The sequence below is a fragment of the Sceloporus occidentalis genome, unplaced genomic scaffold (assembly GCF_023333645.1).
Source record: "Sceloporus occidentalis isolate IW3139 unplaced genomic scaffold, rSceOcc1.0.p SCAF_24, whole genome shotgun sequence".
In the NCBI taxonomy this organism is placed as follows: Eukaryota; Metazoa; Chordata; class Lepidosauria; order Squamata; family Phrynosomatidae; genus Sceloporus; species Sceloporus occidentalis.
The window spans coordinates 12608570-12629687 of record NW_028317004.1 but is presented as its reverse complement, the minus strand read 5'-3'; the positions used below and the strand labels follow the sequence as shown (position 1 = coordinate 12629687).

General features: G+C 37.0%; 1 protein-coding gene across 3 annotated transcripts in view; it reads left to right on the top strand.

Moving 5' to 3' along the window:
* LOC149300638 (zinc finger protein GLIS3-like) overlaps positions 1 to 21118 on the top strand; it is a 128586-nt gene that overhangs the window by 24181 nt on the left and 83287 nt on the right. For all 3 annotated transcript variants that reach the window (XM_089485146.1, XM_089485145.1, XM_089485144.1), the window contains exons 2-3: positions 8170 to 8371; positions 13505 to 14621. In XM_089485146.1, the coding sequence (XP_089341272.1) occupies positions 8170 to 8371; positions 13505 to 14621 (1319 nt within the window). The remainder of the gene's footprint in view (positions 1 to 8169; positions 8372 to 13504; positions 14622 to 21118) is intronic.

Below are 21118 nucleotides of genomic sequence, written 5' to 3'. Positions count from 1 at the left end.
CATACTGTTATAAATAATACATTAATAATCACTGCCCCCAGGATTTACATTCCCCTTTACCTGCAACTGCACCTTAAGTTAACTTTATTAAATTAATTAAATTAACCCTCACCATTAAATTAACCCTAAACACCCCATCAACCATGTCTGCCCCTAAAATTAACCCTTAACACCCCATCAACCATGACTGCCCCTAAAATTAACCCTAAACACCCCATTAACCATAACTGCCCCCAAATTAACCCTAAACACCTCATTAAGCATAAATGCCCCTAAATTAACACTAAAGACCCCATTAAGCATAACTGCCCCCAAATTAACCCTAAACACCTCATTAAGCATAACTGCCCCTAAATTAACACTAAAGACCCCATTAAGCATAACTACCCCCAAATTAACCCTAAACACCTCATTAAGCATAACTGCCCCTAAATTAACACTAAAGACCCATTAAGCATAACTGCCCCCAAATTAACCCTAAACACCTCATTAAGCATAACTGCCCCTAAATTAACACTAAAGACCCCATTAAGCATAACTGCCCCTAAATTATCCCTAAACACCCCATTAAGCATAACTGCCCCCAAATTAACACTAAAGACCCCATCAACCATACCAATTTATTAGGTAATTTATCTGGAGTACATGCAATTAATTTAGGGGCAGTTATGGTTAATGGAGTATTTAGGGTTAATTTCTGGGGCCGTTATGGTTAATGGGGTCTTTAGGGTTAATTTCAGGGGCCGTTATGGTTAATGGGATCTTTACGGTTAATTTCAGGGGCAGTTATGGTTGATGGGGTATAAGGGTTAATTTTATGCTGATGACTGAGGGTTAATTTAATTAATTTAATAAAGTTAACTGTAGGTGCAGTTATAGGTAAAGGGGGGGCAAACTCAGGGGAATCTAAATCCTGGGGGCAGTGTGAACATTATTAATGTATTTATTTATAAAAGTATGGTATCAGTGATATTCTCTGAATGATTCGAATCTCTGTAAGATTCGGATCCTTGTAAGATCCGGATCCCTGTAAGATTCGAATCATTCGACTCTTCGGATCATTCGACTCTTCGGATAATTCGACTCTTCGGATCATTCGACTCTTCAGATCATTCGACTCTTTGAACGACTCTCTGACTCTAAGAGTCATCGTTCCTGTGTGAATTAATGAGCTGTAACCTGACCCCAGAGTCTGTGTCTGAGTGCTCTGCAGATGACTCACAGCTCTAGGATCAGGTTACAGCTGCATGATTCACAGACTGAACCGTTACAAACGAATCGTTCAGTCTAGTGAACCGACTCATCCGGATCACTAAAAAGAACCGGATCAAATGAACGATTCGTTCATGATCCGGACATCACTAGTCCCAGCTGCCAGAGGCAGCTTCAGGGACAGGGAGACAGGGTTCTTTGGTCTCCACATGAGTGTGGAGACCAGACCCCCCCACCCCCACCCTTCCTCAGTTAACCCCTACCCCCCTCTTCCTCAATTAACCTCTTCAATGCTGCGATTGTGTATGACCCCCATCGCAGCATTGCAGGGGTTAATATTAGTCCCCACAAGCTTGTGGGGACTAAATATCAATCAATGCTGTGCTTCAATGGAGCATCAGCATTGAAAGAGTAAAAAAAAAATAATGTAAAAAATAATAATAATAAAAAAAAAAAATAATAATAAAAAAAATAAATTAAAAAAAATTAATAAAATAATAATAATAATAAAAAAAAAAATAACAGCACTGACCTGAAAGTCCAGGGTGCTTCCAGGTCAAATGCTGGGCTGATCAGATCGCCCCTGGCCAATAGGAGTGATCGGATCATTATGGCAGCCCACGGATGACCCTGCTCTACAAAGAGAGAGGGGTCATCTAAGGTAATTATGAAAAAACACAAATTATTAATAAAATGAAAAAATCATAATTATTACCTGATCACTTGTCGGTGACATTTTAAGTCGCTGATTATTGATCGGTCTCCCTGATTGATGTCAGCGGCCTAAACCTGTCACTTACAAGTAATCTGATGAAAAAAAATATTTAAAAAAATGTAAATGCACATGTTCCAGTTTTGCCCTCATAGCTTCCTCAAAAAATACATGAACCATGCATGTGAGGCCTTGTTGGAACCGGGGGGTGTTGGTGAACAAAATGTGGTGCTTTCTTCCACTGTTGCACATATGCTGTGCAAGAAATACATTTTAACATTGAAATGTATTTGTTAAAAACGCAATAAAATAAATTTTCCGTGAACTTTGGCAGACATCAGTGAAGAAAAGGCTAGCTGAAAACTGTCAAAACTACCCTAGTTGAACACCTTGACTTGTCTACTGTTCATAAATATATACTTTTATGGGGTAATTTACAGCAGGGGGCTTCCAAAATGTCCCAAATGGGATATGGGCCCAGGAAACCAATTTCTGAAAATTCCAAATGTGAAAACGAAAATGCGCATGTTCCAGTTTTGCCCTCATAGCTTCCTCAAAAAATGCATGAACCATGCATGTGAATCCTTGTTGGAACCGGGGGATGTTGGTGAACACAATTTGGTGTTTTGTTCTGCAGTTGCACATATTCTATACAAAATATAATATAAAATCTAAAGCAACATTGCAACATATGCAAAAAAACCCAAAAAAATATAAAAATACCTCAAAATTTGGCAGCAATTGGCGATAAAATCCCTGTTTGAAAAGTGTCAAAATGACCCTAGTTGTACACCTTGACTTATCTACTGTTCATAAACATATAATTTTGGGGGGGTAATCAGTATCTGTGACAACTATTGCAGTTATTAGACTGCCATGCCAAATTTGAAAAAAATTACATTTCAAAAACGTGATGCATGCCTTGCAATATTTGCCCTATACTGGTCAAAATAGATAAAAATCCTGGCCATGTTGGGTGGTTTCCAAATCAGGACAAGTTAATGAATATATTTGGGATAATTTTTTCCCATTGGTTTAATGTGTGTACAATTTGTATGTATACAAAACTGTAAAAAAAATGCGTTTTTTCATTTTTTCCCCACTTTTTCCAGTTTTTTTCAAACAAAACAATGTACTACCCAGCTTACTATGGTTTCAAATGAAAGCCCTACTTGTGCTGAAAAAAACAATATATGATTTGTGTGGGTGCACCAATTCATAAGAGAGAAATTACAGTTGAAGAAAGACATGGCAAAAACACAAAAACGGCTCCGGTCCTTTAGCGACACCTTAGTATCAAAATCCCGGTCCTGAAGGGGTTAAACAAACCACCTGGTTAACAGTTGTAACAACTTTATTGACATAAACCAATCCAATGCCAAGGGGATCTATTTAAACATTAGTCTTTGTGCTATGCCTTACAAACTCCAGTGGTGCTCAAATCCCAACTCATATTCTCATATCCGAGTAGAATATAATATATATATATATATATATATATATATATATATATAATTATATTCAATATACCGTATTTGCTCGATTATAAGACAAGGTTTTTTTCAGAGCAAATGCTCTGAAAAATACCCCTCGTCTTATAATTGAGGTCGTCTTCTAATCAGACCTCAAAATGTCCGCTGGGGCCATGCTGCTTACCGGGCTTTGGTCGCGAGCAGCAGGAGAACAGGAAGCTAGTAGAGTGTCACATAACTCTGCCTCCCCCCTCCTTCCTCTGGGGGCGGGGCCAGAGAAGTTGCTCGCACAGCTGGGCCCCTGCAGAAGTCTGCGAGTGAGATCTGCAGTTCAGGTAAGGGGGTGGGGGAGGGTTTTTGAGCAAGTATGTGTGATTAATGGAATGAATGAGTATTTAAATGTTTGTGAATGAGTGTGTGTTAGTATGGATGTGTAAGGGGGGTGGTGGTGGTAGCATGGCATAGGGAGGCTGTACTCAGACTCCTATCATCCCCAGGTTCCAGCATGTACTGGCTGCCTTGGCTTGATAGGAGTGTGATTGCTGTTAGCAGTTATATATATATATATATATATACCTCCAGAAATGCCTTTTAACCCCCTATATGCCACTCTGCCCCATGATATGCCTTTTAACCCCCTATCTGCCACTCTGGGATTAAAAGGCATATCATGGGGCAGAGTGGCATATAGGAGGGTATAAGACATTTCTGGAGGCAGAGTGGCATATAGAGGGTTAAAAGGCACATCATGGGGCAGAGTGGCAAATAGGGGGTATAAGGCATTTCTGGGGGCAGAGTGGCAACCCTGGGGGCAGATGTGCATAACTGGGGGGGGCAGGTTGGCAAATAAAAGGAAATAAAAAAATATATATTTTTCTCAATCATAGCTTTTATTAAATATGAAAATATTGTTTACATGAATTAATATTTACTAGTAAAACTTTTTTTCCTATAGGGTAGTCTTATATTCAGGCTTTTTGTTTTTTCCCTAAATTAATATTTAGATTTTGGGGGGTCGTCTTATAATCAGGGTCGTCTTATAATCGAGCAAATACGGTAATTGAATCCAGATTTAGGGACTTATCCAAAATGCATTCATTTTGTATGTGGAACGTAGCAGAACAGTTCACCGTTCGTTTGCATTATGCTAGCAAACCAGGTTCTTCTGTTTTTTTTCTTGCTAGTCTTTACTAGTCTTAACTAGTGCTACCAAAATTACATAGATTGACTGATACAAGAGGAAATATGACAACTAGGTCAGTGCACAAAGCATCAGTTGACAGTGAATCTTTTCACGCCAACACAATTGCATTGGCTGAAATTGAGCGATTTGTCTTTTCATTGAAGGGGACTTGACTGTCAACTTGACCACAGTTAGGTCAACTCACCTGCCAGTTTGCAGTAAGTTGCTATGAAACACATAAAAACTTGCCTATACACTGAAAACCAACTTGAGTCAAGTTGGCAGTAGACTACAGTAAAAAGGGCTTCAGCTTGACAAAGTCTACTTGACTCATCTGGAGACGTGTTGACCCAGAACTACATCAAACTCAGTAGGACTGGCATACTCACATGACAGGCTTTAAATACTTGATGGCTCGACAGGAGGCTTGCAATGTCCAAAAATATATTTGTTTTCGTAAAAATAAATATTTTTTGGGAACTATCCATGTAGAAATAAAGTAAGGCTGTGCAAAAAATGTAAGTGCATGCAAATTGGCAAAAATTGCATATGTGCAACCGCAAACTAGCGTAAGTTCAACTCGCATACTCACTATAAACTTGCAGATTGTTTAACCTATGGGTTGCTTGTGGAAGTTGGAATTTAGTTACAGCCTTAATTAATATAAAAAGAAACCTTTGTTGAGGGATGAAGCCTACCTTTACCCACCTGCACCACCTATATCTCTCCCTCTCTGTCCATCTCCAGTCTTGTGGGATAGAGGGTTTTAAATTCTGATATATACAGTATAAACACAGTTAACATGTGTAATATTCAATTTGCATTAAATATTTTTAATGACTTAAGCCCGTCATCTCACTGGAGGAGAGTGTTTGGTTAAACTTAATCTCTCATCCAACTGGTAATGGCATAGGGGTGAGGGAAAGTATACGTGGGCTGTATAACCTAAGGGTATTAATAACCCTGTATAACACATGCGGTGAAGGGAGAAGGGGCACTCAAAGCTCATCCAGGGGGGGCCCAGTTTATTTAGTTACTTCATTTCTTCTAAATTTTGAGTAATGCAGGTCAAGACAGGCAAAATTTCATTTAGCATCCATGCCCTCACCCGCATAAGGTTGCATGCGCTTGCAGCCACTCACAAGCAACTTGTACGTTAGTGAATACACAGGTTGAGCATGCAAGGGCATGCTGTTAAGTCTTGTTAGTCAAGTTAACCCTTAACGCAATTGACTGCTTGACCTTTTAGACCAAGAAACGTATTATGTTAAGAATGATTTGCAGGAGCTTTACAGCTCTGAGCCGAGAATTTGTGGTGAATCTGTCCTAATGGACTGTTTGTTATTGTGATAGGGTGAGGCAGCTGGTGGAAGTCATCTGTACTTATAGTAAAAGAAATACTTCACATCTACTTGTTGGGGGCCTATTGAACATTACATGCGTGTCTTCCACAAGAAAAGTTGTGATTGGCGTGTAAAATATTAACTTAAGTGTAATGACCCTTGTATGTTAAGTATCCCTTACAAAGCTTGTGTTTTGGAGAAAGCTCTTTGTTGTTACCTGCACGGTTGCCATAGAAGAATAAAGTGTCATCTTAGAGAGGGGGAGTAATTTGTAGTGTGCATTTCTTCCTGCGTTATTTTAGTAGTAATCAATATGTCCCATTTTTCTGTTAACCAACTTAATAGCTGACCGGAGAGTTTTTTCTTTTAGTTTTAACATTGAGAAGTTCTTAGTAAAACAACCTCTACTTAGGAAAAGTTAAGTACACTTTCATGTTATATATGAAAAAGTTATAGAAAGGTATGGTAGAAAGAACTATATATATTCATTTAATAAAGGTATTGTAGGGAAGATTGTAGCTCAGATGATATTACAAGTAAAATGTAAATACATTTTTCTGGTAAAAAAATACATTACCCCACAAAATAAGAAAAATATTATATAAGTAATGTAAATTTCCCCCCAGCTTTAATAATGCAATAATTTAGCTCTTTAATACAGCATAATACAAAACATTGTGGATATAATAAACATGGGTGATTTTTTCATCCCATAAATGGCAACTTCCTGTCTTCCTGTATCTATCAAGGTGACTCACAGATTATCAAATTCACGTGTGAATATGAGATTCATACAAGACTGATGACTTACAATGGTTAATGGAACATAGTGTCAGTGACTGAATATTACTTATAGCTGAGGGAACCATTTATGAATTAGAAGTTCCAGTTAGTCATTTGCTACTGATCATCGCTTCAAAAAAGACCAGAATAACTTAATTTAGCCATCATGGATCTAGAATATTCTGTGGGATTTCCTGTGTGCAACACTTACAAAATATTTTTTCAAAATTTCAATTTTGGTGACCACTAGTTTACATTTTACAGGGAAACTTGTTCCTTGCGTTTTTCAATCAGTGTAACCATTTTGGAATTTAATTTAGAAGTCATTTCACCTGAGTGAAGCTTGGTAAAACGATCTTTCCCTTCTACTCCCTCCAATTATTAGAGGCAGCCATATTCAATCAGATTTCTCCAATCTAGGGAAATAGTCATAAGGCATAGTCATGCAAATACTGAGAATATGAAGTTCTGTTAAATATAGGAAACTACTTTTATAAATTTGTGTTTTTGGGCTTGATGTTTTCCATTTGAGCCAATTCTTTATTTTCCCTTGTGTCATATAATAATTTGAAATCAAAACTAAATCTATCTATCTATATACCTACCTACCGATCTATTTATTAGTTTTATATATATATATACACTATATGGACAAAAGTATTGGCTCCAAACTGTTCCCACAAAGTTGGAAGCATAGCATTGTCCAAAATGTCTTGGTGTGCTGAAGCATTCACTGCTTTTCCTTCCTTGGTCCACTTTTCATACTGACCACTACAGAACAGGAACACCCCACAAGAGCTGCAGTTTTGGATATGCTCTGACCCAGTCGTCTAGCCATCACAATTTGGCCCATTTTTCCTGCTTCTAACACATCAACATGGAGGATGAAAGGTTCACTAGCTGCTTAATATATCCCACGGACAAACAGGTGCCATGATAAAAAGATTATCAGTGTTATCCACTTCACATTTTACATTTTAGTGGTCATAATGTTATGGCTGATCTGTGTGTATATATATATATATATATATATATATATATATATATATATATATAGATATAGTATTTAAATGGTGCAAAACAGGAGTGCTTACATCACCTGACAAATTTGTTGACAAATCAACACAAAAACCCTACCTGTAAATGAATTTTTGCCTCTGACATCTTTCTCCTCTGTAAAGTATTCCCATTTTGGTATGATCCATTGTGTATGGTCTGGCAGATACACTCCAATTTCGTTGTGACTGTTCAACCATGGCTTGGCAGTGTTTACCACCAAGAATGGATTATAGGAATAGGACTCCAGCATTCCACAATAACTGTCTATTTAATAACGTACTGTATTTAATTAGACTGAATATAGTCATTTTGTCAGATTTCGAGGCATTAAAACTTAATTCAATGTATACGTCTCAAAGGCTATTTTTCTCTGGGTAATGTGGTTACTTCTCTGTATATTTTCAGGGAGCCTTGGTTTTGGGCCACAATCCAAGACTGCAGGGAAAAGCAGTTGCAACAATCTTATGGTGACCAGCAGCCCCATGATGGTACAGCGACTGGGACCTATCTCACCTCCAGCGAACCAGGCTGCGACAGCGTGCAACCAGATCAGCCCTAGTATACAGCGGAATCTGCATCACTTAGCTATACCTCCATCTGATTCCAGGTCTATATCATTTTATATTTCAAGAGTCTGATTTAACTATTTGATGGATCTGCAATCCACAATGTGTGCAAGTTTTAATATTTACAAAATTACAAGGATATATTTGCCTTTAAATTTACATGTGGGAGGTGGAAATGATTTACAAGACCCATATTCAAACCAGATTTACATTTACATTTTCCCATATACCTTATAATTAGATCATTATTGATTTTTTTCTTTTGCATAGAGTTGCTTTCTAGTGCAATATATATATATATATGAGTATATATTTTTTTGTTTTTGCATGTTGCCATATTAAAAGTGAACAACTGATGAGTGTTGTTCGCTTCATTTATTTAAACTTAACTGCATGCATACACCATTCTTACTTGTGCTTTCCTATTTAAGCTAAACGTAAAATAAAATTCAACCAATTGCTACATAAAGCTTACCCCAGGCCTTATACTAAATTACAAGAGAACTGCACACTAGAGGATGGGATACCTACAGCCCTGTTTTTCATCTCAAATGTTTTATATGTATTAATGGTATTTGTATACAAAATGCACTGTTATGTTTATTACAGTTAAAATAATTCAGCCACATGTATTTAAGCCTATGAAAGGTGTACCCCTTGTTTTTCAAACAAGCAACTAAATATTGAGAATGAGCTTTAATTAACGTGCTTTAACAATCAGGTTGGATAAAAATATTCTACCAGAATTGCAGACACAACTTCTTAAACAACTGTCAATTCTTAAGAATGGACACCTGTAGAATCATATAAAGGGGTATGTAAACACTCATAGGAGACAATTTTATTAAAGAGCATATTTTCGTTTTTATGCAGACTGGAGTTGTTTTTGCCTTGGTGATCAATGCATTGGTCAGATGTATGGGGGAGCATCAGTGAATATAATTGAATTTGTTCCAGAAAATACTAAGGGACTTTATATACTAGCGGGTACTGGGAGCCAAACTGCCCAATATGGTGATCTGATCAAAGATGTGCAGCATAGTCAAACCAGTATATACCAGTGCCCTATATGCCTAATCATGGCCACTCCTTCCACTAGCCTTATAGTCTCTTACTTTGCAAAATTGGCTCCGTAGAAACATAGAATTTAATAGCAGAATAGAGTCATTTGGCACATCTAGTCTGCCTATTTTCCTGATGTAATACTCAGATCTTAGTAATTTCTTCATTGTGTTCTATATTCAGGATAGTTTTATGCCTATACCAAGCATGTTTAAGTTATCTTACTTTATTAGAGTCTACCATTTCTGTTTCATTTATCTACCACCCTCTCAGTAAAGTAAAATGTCCTAACATTACATCTAAACCTCGGACCATCTAGTTCTAGCAGTTGGCCACGTGTTCTAGCATTTCTCCTGCTTTGAAATAAACTTCAGTCCTGTACTACCCTTCAGTCCCGTTCCTACCCTGTTGTAGATCCTTGTATTATCTGCAAAAAGACATACATTACAATTAAGATCTTTAATAATATTAGTAATAAAAATCTTCAAAAGCATTGGTCCCACTACAGATCCTTGAGGTACCCCACAAGTGGCAAGACCTTCCTCTGAATTTACACCAATTAATACAGAATAACCTTCTGCCCCTTGTCACTCAACCATTGAGCAACACGTTGAACAGTACTAGGAATTTTGTTTCTAATGACGAAAAGTTCAGCACCTTTAACTGAGTGTCTCCTTGAACTGAATATTTTTCTGTGCTCCTTCTTTGGGATACATTAGTTTCCACTGAACACGTCACATTATTTCGGGTTTGACTGTGTATGCCAAGTGCATACAATTTTTTGGGTCGCTGTGTATGTCTACTCATTGTGATGCCAGGCTGTCTCCGTGATACAAATCACAGGCACTTTCTCATGGTATTCTAACATTGTATACCGAGAGCATAAATCTGTCAGCTTTGACAAATGTTCTCAGTTTACATTTCTGCATATAAAACGAGAAAATAGAGTTCTCTCCGCATTAAACCAAGATTATTCTTTTGATGTCAATGAAGGAGGTTAAAATAAAAACCTTATAACAGTGTCACTATAGAACAGCAAATTACTGCTTAATAATCTCTCTGCACGGTTACACAGGGATCATCGGGGATTATTTTTTTCTCGCCTCACTGGCAACCATGGTATTTGACAAGGTAAAAACGTATTTTAATGATGATACATTACAATAACATCTGTCATGTTGGTCAGTGGGGTATTCTTTAAAGTCCAGCCTGAAATAAAAGGTATATGCAACTGGAAGCAATCCCATTCTACCATCCTCTCCTTTTATAGCTAATTAGAGCCAGTTAATCAGTGTAATTATGCACTCTTTGAAATGCTAGAAGTGTATATTATGCTGATGATATTTGCCCTTTTAATTGTTTCAGTAGCTGATTATTTAGGATCGTGTTTATCATTGTTGAAAATACGGAGTATGGCCAAAGTATAACACCCAGCAGGTGTGGGGATTATTGGAATGTGTAGCATGTTGGCATGGTCTGTGTTTGTCTTACACTAAGCATAATGCTATGGGGATCTTGTGCTCAGCAGCTAGAAACTTTATTTTTTTAAAAACAGAGTACTTAGCACTCATGATCCGTAGTTCAACAAGAGATGAAGTGCTCCATCTTGACCAACCCTGGCCAGTTTGAAAGTGCTGGTGGCCCTGGCCATGATTTATTTTATTATTCAGTTTGATGTGACATGAAGCTGTGAGCTAAGTGACCTAACACTTTAATAAAAGCCTGTGTAGGTTTTGGCTAGCACAACATGAAAATATTTCCATATTATTATATATTATTATATAATATCTCTGGAATTTTTAAGAAATATTGAAGTCCAGATAGGCTATTGCTTTTGCTTTGCTGTGTCAATAACTGTGTTCTATCCATAGAACAGTCAGTTTTCCAAGATTCTATAGGTTACTGACTATCACATGTAAAGTACAGCATGTGGGATGTATAAACCTACAGGCAAGTTAGTTATACTTTCTACACAATGTAGGGTTGCACTTCACATATGCTGGTCAGGGACATGTGAAATGTATATGTGTCTGGAACAAATGGCTAAACCTAGGAACATACCATGGCTGGTTACCACCCAGCCAAGCCTAGGCCCAGGGCAGCACCCAGCCAAGATACACCTGTGTACAGAAGAGGTGCCACTCTCCTGTATGGAGATTACTGACCTAGAAAGTTCCAAGAAATGATGGACAATCTAGTCATCCACCATGATGTAAAACAGTTATAGCTAGATTAGAGAGTCACATTCCATGTACGAAAGACTGAAAACTGTGGTATAAAAACATTAGTGCATTGAAACGTACCGTAGCCCATAAGTAAAACCGCTAGCTAAAGATAAAAAACAATGTTGTAGAAAAATAAATTACTTAAGAATGTTGTGCATACCCACCAACATATGCTTTATATCAGATTATTTTTTTTACCATTGAACGGAACATATACATTCTATATTCGAGCGGGAGACAGCAAGAAAGATACACACACATATACTCACAGTTTATGTTACTATCCATTAATTTGCAGAAAGTAACAATTTCTACACATGCACACCCATGTTGAGATCATTTCAGTAATTTTAGAACAGAAATTACCACATTTTTCCTCCAAAACATTTCTCTGTCCACCCATTAAATGAATTCCGTTTGTATCTATTTTAACCTATTCTAAATAGTTTTTACTTTTGCAAGTCGAAAATTGCCAATTTGCGCCCACATAATTGTGTTGTTTCAGTTGTCAGCTAAATTTGTCTTGGATCCAACACGTATTCTATATTTGTTTGCAAAATAAAGGATTGGTGTAGTTGCTGTCTGTTGGGTTATTCCTCTGTGAAACATTGGAAAAATACACGAAATGTAGGTCAGTTGTTCATATCAGTTGATATCTAGTAGTTGTTACTTGGTTTGATGTTAATGAGCAGAGACATGTACAGACACAATGGCAGTTATGTGTAAACGTTGATTGTGGGGCAAAGTTTGAAAAGTGGTCTTATCACAATAGCATCCATTTGAAGGATTCCACCAGCAGTAATGTTTAATTGGCTAATAAGACCCCTATTTAAACTATGCACCAGATTTTACCCCGGTTCTCCCGGACTGCCCCAGCCCTTCTCACAGACACAAGATAGTGATTTGTTTAGTGATGAACTGCATACCTTTCATCTAACTGTGAACTTCCTCAGCTTGGGCTAGCCCGACCAAATGCCTATGCTATGAAGGTCAGGGGACATGTACCATCATTTTAATGATAAAAGTCATTTAATTAGCTAGTATCATTATAAAAACTTTCAATAACCAATGGCTGTATTTATTGCAACTGTTCTCGTTTCATGTACAAATTTACAGTTTTTGAATTATACTAGCAAGGATACCTGTATAGCTATTGACAGGAGATATCTTATTACTTATTTTCAAGACACCAAACCATTTTCATGAACTGTTTTGCTAATAAAATTGAGTAAAAAGGTTCTGCCAGATTTCAGTGAACTCACAGTTCACAATTATTCCATAAAACCTAACAAATATCTCAATTTCAGTTTTGAAAATAATATCCAATGTACCTCAACTTTAGCAAGACAGGCTTAATGCAAAATAACTTTAGGCATAATTAATATTCAAATCAAAACGTATCCCATGCTTTGTCTGCTCTGTCCTTAGAGTGCTAATAGTGGTTTAGGGTCCATCACTTTTACTTTCATATATTTTAAGAGATGAAACACTGGTGAGCTAGGAGTTTTAAACCTAATTTTTGTGTTACCCAGCTGTCATATTCACATCTGAAAAAGAATGCTAGTATAAGAATGTTTTATTAATATGGAAGAGTTGAATCAATGCTTTCTAAGCCGTTTATACAGCCTGGAGATTTGTACCACAAGATTTATTGATATAATTTAGTTCCAAAAGCACACATTGTCTAGAAATGTTCTTCCTGCCATTTGTTCTAATTTAATGGGTATTGTAACTCATGAGAAACTCACACTTGGCCATTTAAAGAGAACTCAAACAATATACAATTTGGCAAACAAACTTTTGTTGAACTAACTTTAGTAAATTTATTGTGGCTAACAAATTAACCTCTTGAATACATAACCAATTTCTTCTGTACATTCCTTCTAGGTCCCTTATGTCAAGGGAGTCTCTTGCCTCTACCACTTTGAGCTTGACGGAGAGCCACTCAACAATGAGTGTTAAGCAAGAATGGTCTCATGGTTACCGTATAGTTCCATCTAATCATGGCTCACAGAACAGTAGTGAGCCAGGAGATGTCCTTAGCATTCCACCAGGAACTTCCATGTCCAATAATAGTGTTACAAATTCATTGCCCTCATACCTATTTGGTATGGAGAACAACTCTTCACCATATCCTAGTCCCCGACACTCTTCCACAAGATCGCATTCTGCACGGTCCAAGAAAAGAGCTCTATCCTTGTCTCCATTATCTGATGGTATTGGAATAGACTTTAACACAATGATTCGTACCTCACCAACCTCATTAGTGGCCTACATCAATGGATCAAGAGCCTCCCCGTGCAACATGTCCCCTCAGCCTGAAGTGTATGGGCACTTTCTTGGTGTTAGGGGAAGCTGTATTCCTCCATCTTATGCTGGTTCCAACTCACAGAGAAGCCTCCTTGCAATTAATGATAGCATTTCGATTCCTGAGAGCATGACTGCAGAATACCAGCGCATGCAGCAGCTAGAGCAAAACAACCTCCAGTCAGATGGCATGAACAACATGGTGGTTCGACAAGGTGTTGGTCTAACTGATGGCCAGACAATGGGTGTCCTAAAAAGTGAAAGGGTGGATGACTTTACAGATGGCTCAATTGGGATTGGTTCTCAGCCTCCTCTTCCTCTACCAGCACCTCCTCCTCATCAAGGACCTCCACCACCTTACCATGCTCATCAGCACATTCACCAACATGACATGTTAAGCCAGTCTCATCGACTTTCTCTCCCACCTTCTGGCCAGGTGCCTTTGCTTGAAGAGGAGGGGGAGATTGATGATTTCAATGGAAAACATTGTTGCCGTTGGATTGACTGCAGTGCTCTGTACGACCAGCAAGAGGAACTTGTACGGCATATAGAGAAGGTTCACATAGATCAGAGGAAAGGAGAGGACTTTGCTTGTTTTTGGGCTGGTTGCCCCCGAAGATATAAGCCTTTTAATGCACGTTATAAACTGCTCATTCATATGAGGGTACACTCAGGGGAGAAGCCAAACAAGTGTACGGTAAGTTGCTCTAATTTTGCGCATCTGTTGTTTTTAACCAGTCTTTTAGAATTTAGCTATGTTTTTATAATAACATAAATGTTTTCAAAGACCGACAGTATAACATAAAATAACTTGTTTCAGGATAACAAAATGTTTCAAAGTGGCCCACTTTTTAAGTATAACAGCTTTAGTAAATTTGTTAAAACTGACTTTATACTTTATGTATGTCAAAGCTGGGTGACATACAGTATTGCAAAAATAAGTTGCCTATTATGGAATCAGCATAATGAGTAACAAGGATGGCTGGAAACTTTCCAGGATAGACTACCTGGAGTTCTTCTTCTGTGTAAGTGGCTTTATGAAGGTGTGTGGCTAGCCATACATGTAGGGATGAGGCTAGTCCCAGATGGCCTTTACTTGGTGGAGGGAAATGGGTGGGAGTGGGCATGCTTAAATGGGCACTTCTTTGACCCGGGGAAGATGGGGCCTACCAGGGGATCTTGGGTCAAACCTGGAGAGTTCCCAGGTATGGTAACACGCCTTCATGTAAATTTCAGTGGTGATATTGAAATTGTAACACACATTAGCATTGCTATGACTATATGCCATCTTTCATTAGGCAGTCCTAAGTGGTTTTTTTCAGTTTTCCTTTGTTTTTCCAGTACTAAAGCTGTTCTGCTGACTAAATATCTAAATATTCCTTACATAATGTTTTTGTATGTGCCTATGTATAAAACCATAACCATTTGGAAAAAAAAAACAGCTTTGTGTCTGTTCAGCCACAATTGAAAAGTGATATAATTTTGATCTAATGTTTGAAAATGTTGCTCATACCATTACATAGAGAAAGTAGCAGTTTCATGATTTTGTCTCAGACCTTCAAGAACTTGATTCGAACAGTTTTACATTAGTGCACCATAAAGGTTAGGTTCTTTTTAAAGTGCCCAGTGCATTTTTCAGTGATTAACAATGGAAATACCTCTCTGGTTTCAATAATACCTGCCCTTTCTGCAGATATTTTCTAGTTACTGGTGGTGTTGTTTCTCTTTCAAAATATAGGTAAATCAAAAACTATTGCTTTCTTTCATCTGATGTGCTCTTGTATGATTAAATAACTACAGTCCCACATAATATCATCCCTGTCTGTTGGGAGTCCAAATTATACTGCTTAAACATCTGTTAGACATCAAATACATCTCAACTCATAAGACAAGAGGGTCCATCAAATTCAGAACACACATGACAAAAACAGAGAGAGGATGAAACACAAAGACATGGGTATGATTGACAGGCACCCAAGAATCAAGAAGACAGGCTTATGAAAAGCTCAGAAATCCTCTCCAGATGTGACTGCACTGGCCTTGGAGAACGATACCTGCCAAAATTTGGATGTGGACCTCAAAATCAATTTTAGCAATCTTCTCCACGGTAGTGTTTTTACTTTCAATGTCCAGGAGAACATATCGACCTATGTGTGTGTGTGAAGGAGCTTGCTGTGCTAGCAGCGTGAACAGTTTAAATTAGTAGCAGATTGTTGTGCAATTTCTGTCTTTTTTATGAGGTATTGGGGTCTAGGGTAAACAAAGCTAAGGTACTATAGGTCTAATTTTCAAGTTTCCAAGAATAGTTTAGATATTTCAAGATAAAATGCATAGTTGGAACTATGTCACAGTTTAAGTATTCTGCTATGAAGAAGCAGTCACGGTGATAAAAAAAAGAAAAACTCAAAACCCTGCTTTCTAGTTTTCAGGGGCAGGTTAGAAGAGTTGAGTCAGGTGCTGCTAGTGTTAACTAACTAAATAATGAAAACAAACTTTATAAACAAAATTATTGCTCTACAGTGCAACCCAATTTTCCCTTACATTGTTACCATCTGAACATGATAATGCTGTTTGATAGATTCTACAAAATAACATTTAGTGATTAAAAGATAGGATAGGACATTATTTGAGCTTATTCACCAAACCTCCATCCATCTTCACCAGTGACAAGTAGACTATGTTTCCAGATTTGCTAGTACATAGAACTGCCACAACCACTTTTGCAGAAACATTGTTAAAATCAAGTTACATATCTCCAGCTCATCATAAATTAATGTTAATAGTGAGTTGTTTTTTTTTTATTTAACACTTAGTGAAATTTGTGACCTACCTTTGCTTCATATAAACAGATTATTTTATTGTTAGCCATGGTGTGGCTAGTGACTTAGAATGATCCCTAGCACTGATCATAGTTTCCGATGGTATTAGAACATTAAAAGCTGGAGTTAAAAATGGGAAAATTAAGAACCTTTATTGAATTACTTGATTGGCTGTTTGATAATGTAGTACAACTGTACTACTATACATGCTTGGTAAACATATAATAAAGTATCCAATGCTACAAAATGGAGGGCTGCCGTATCTCTGAAATTCACGCTATCTTTCAACATTCTAAACAGTTAAGACAGACTAAGGCTTTTGAGTTTAGTTTTCTACTTAATTCGTTTTCACATGAACCCTGCAGACCAATAACTTAGTCACTTCCAAAAGAGAGATTTGATACTTTAGCCATATAGGCATTTGCCATGAAGCCTTATGGTTATAGGCAAGAAAGTTGAATGTTATAAAAGGGAGAAACAAAAAACAGAGAGACAAAAAAGAGGCAGAAAAGATCATAAATTTTAACACAAATTTTTAAATTACCTGTTTTATTCAGCTTCTCAAAGAAATGAAAAGAGACTATCGAGAGCGAGAAAGAGAGAGAGAGAGAGAGAGATTTTTTAGACCACAAAGACTCAATGTCTTCTAATTCAGAGAAGAGTTAATAGACTTCTTAAAAAAGAAGAATTTCCTTTTATAGGACTGTTTTGCAGCCCGTAATACCTTAATATTCCCCATCTGTTCGTAAATAAGTAAACTCAATTCAAACAATTGTTTTAACAGCTCCCTTTTCATTGGATGCGGTTCTCTGGCCATGTACTGGCAAGAACATGAGGAAAAAATGACAGTTTGGGCACTTTGAGTACATTTCCATAAATGTATTCAAACATAATGAAATAGTTTGGCTCTGTTTGTAATATATTATTTAGTGTTCTAAACTTTCAACATTACCCCCAAGGATGATAAAGAATAAATATGGTGCAACAGCACAAACTTAGTTCAAGGCCTAAGAGGCTACATGATGGGTTTGTGTTCCTGGTAACGTCTAACCGTTTTTACTGAGAGCGCAGCTATGCAAACAAGCTTATCAGAACCACAATAAAAAATAATTGATTTTAATTACGAATCGTCACCTTCTTACAAGACAAGGCTTCTATTGTTCAGTGTAAAAGCCTGCTTGGCCCAACCACTAACATGTAAGGATTTTCTTTACCGTGGCTTTAGGTAATCAGTGTGACAAAATTTCAGTCCTGTGACCTGATAGCTGTTTTCAAGTGACTCAGCCGCACTTGTTGGAACTTGTTTGACGTATTTGTTCGATGGCAATTAAGAACAAAAGTGGTTACATGGTGTAACAATGAGTTTTTCACCGTCTATTTACAGAAGACTTAGGAATGAACCGAGCTATTCAATGTCTCCGTGTTTTGTACACTAAGGTGTTTATCAACTTTACCTATGGTGACTCTCTCGCATGTCCTTATCACACACATTGAACTTGAGTTGGCAAGAACTATTGGTACTTTTATTGTCTAGGCCACTATGATCTGCTTACAGCATGTGAGCTGGAAAAATAAAGTGCTAATTATGTGGCTGGTTTTATGGAGCGTCAACAAGATATGCCTATATAATATTCCCTGTCATCATTGCTTATGCCAATGGAAAAATATTGCATCAGTAATGAAGAATTGTAAGGTTGTACCCGTTTACAGTTCAAGTGCTTCTCTTGGATCACCAAACAGTACCGCAACGCCCTAGCACTATGTGATAAGTGAGCGTCAGTTCCATTTGACACTGACTGTCAATGTTGTTGCACAGTGCAACCCAATATAACCCTCAGCTGCCATATCCATCCATATGGTTAGACAAATGTATTTAAAGCATAGAGCTTACAACATATTCAACGAGTCATTCAAATAGAGATCAATATATTATTACAGAAACGGTAGATGCCGTCTGTAAAATTTGGGGAGTCATGGCTTTTGTGATGCTTACTGGGTAGAGGTGTTCTACAGCTAATAATTTCTATAAAACAGCAGCAAATGTGTTTATAAATGGAATTGAGGTTTTTTTCTGTAGTTAAAACCTTTTTCTATTACATAAATGGCTATTAATGGGCCAAAACATTACGCAAGATGTCTTGATAAAGCCCTATTCTGTGTGTAATTTTATATACATTTTTCAAAAAACATCATGCGCACAAGGATCTGATCGGCCTGCAATGTTTGCCACGACAGCAGTGGAGCTGACTGGCCATAAGTATATCATGTGCGATGAGATGTGTTCCACCAAACATCTCCTGCGATCAAAGTAGCTGGGGTGAGGAATTGCATGTGAGGAGATGCTGCAGAATCCCACCATCCATTTCCAAAAGGAACACCATAAAAATTTAAAGGGACCAAAAAAAATCGTAAGTGCATATTATGGCTGGAGTGTTCCTCTAAAACAGAGCGTTGGGTGGTATGAGGAAGCTACTTGACTTCAATTTGGTACTCACGGTGGACTCTGGCGAGGGTAATTATCTAACACAGAATTACTTTGATGCATTATCAAATACATTAGTCAAGGCAACATGAGGTGACTCGAGCAGTTCAATTAAATAGGAATTATGAATGCAGACAATACTTCATGCCAGCATGTGTAATAACAAACTGATTATGATACGACTGCCTCAAATGCATCAGTCATGACTTAGATTTGTAATAAGTGACCTATTAAGATACTGTGAGTCTTCGAATAAGACATTTGGAGCACAAAGGCAAATGTTTTATCATCAACATATCATTCTGTGTCAAAAAAATCAAGAAATGTGTCCTTCCGAAAAGCTCTCACTTATGATAACCAATAGTGAATACAAAACATGCTATGTTGTCTAATTACTAAGCAGTGAATTGATATGAAACATTTAATCTTGATAATATGCAGGGTTATTTTAATTTAGTTACTTGTTAGGCTGCAGAGAAATCTGTTAGAACATTCATATTTTTGTTTATTTCCTTGGTCAGAGCCAAATATAAACCAAAATGTTATTTATTTCTTCTGAAATAACTTAAATCTGTGGAGCATGAAAAGCTTTCATTTATGATAACATTTTCTAAAGCGCTCAGTCGTTTCATATATTTGCAATATATATTGGGAGTTATGCATTAAAAGTGATTCTTGTTCAAAGATTGAAAAGTAGTTCTGTCGCCATAGCTAGAAATAGAACATTTCTTTGTTAGCCATAGTGATAAAACCAAATTTGCACTAGAACCAATTTTTACACTTAATCCAACTTAATCTGCATTGTTCTCTATCATCCTTTTTTTTATAGCTCAACAATTTCCCGATCTCTTATCTGTTCCATGTTTGGTAAATTGTCTCTCTTTTCTTTTTTTTTTTTTTTTATTGAGCTTACATTTTCCAGATCGACAGAAGTAATTGTGGTTTTTTTTGTGTCTGCACCATGTGTTTTTCTGGATTTTTGTAAAAAAATAATGACCATAAACAGAAATATGTGTGCGAGTGTGTGCATATTTATCATTGGCCCTGCTAAATAGGAATTTATAGATTAGCAATATAGTTTATGAAATTATAACTTTTTGGAGGCTGTTATTTCTCCTTTGATCCTCATAGTATTATTTTCCCTTCTCAAAATAAAGATCAGGTTTCATTTGATTTTTGCAAATAATAGAAAAGGTAGAGGAATATCCCTATTGCGGTAAAAGTGAAGCAATCACCAAAGCAACCAATCAAATAACATTGCAGATTCTTCCACTGCTATTAGATGTTCTGTGTAGAACAGGCCCCTGAGGGGTCTCGGCAATAATTCATCTTTATTATAAATGCTCTCCAAAGACTTTGGCTCCCTGCCGTCTATCATTCAGCTAACACATAATGCACGCAATTGCTTTTGAGTCCAGTCCCAAACACAGTTTATGTGTGAGCTTATTGACTGGAACCATGAATAATATATTTCTAAAATGTATGTAAAACGCATCTACAGAGCTGAAGAATATAATGTCACTATATAGATCAATAATGCTGGGGAACCTGCAGCTATTATTGTAGTATAGGCTGACTATTATATGAGATTGCAGATTAACCATGATTTGACTTTAATTATTATTAATTGTTGTTTTATATTAAATAGCGCCATCATATTCCATAGCACAGTACAATGGGTAGACAGGACATAACAAGTAATATATAACTTAACAATTTGACTTACAGAAACAACAGGTGAGGAGGACCCTGCTCAAACGAGCTTAATATATTATATATATATATATATATATATATATATATATATATATATAATATATTATATAAACAAGCTTAATATATCTAATATATTTGAACCACTTTCCCTACTGCTTGTATTAGACAATTCCGGTC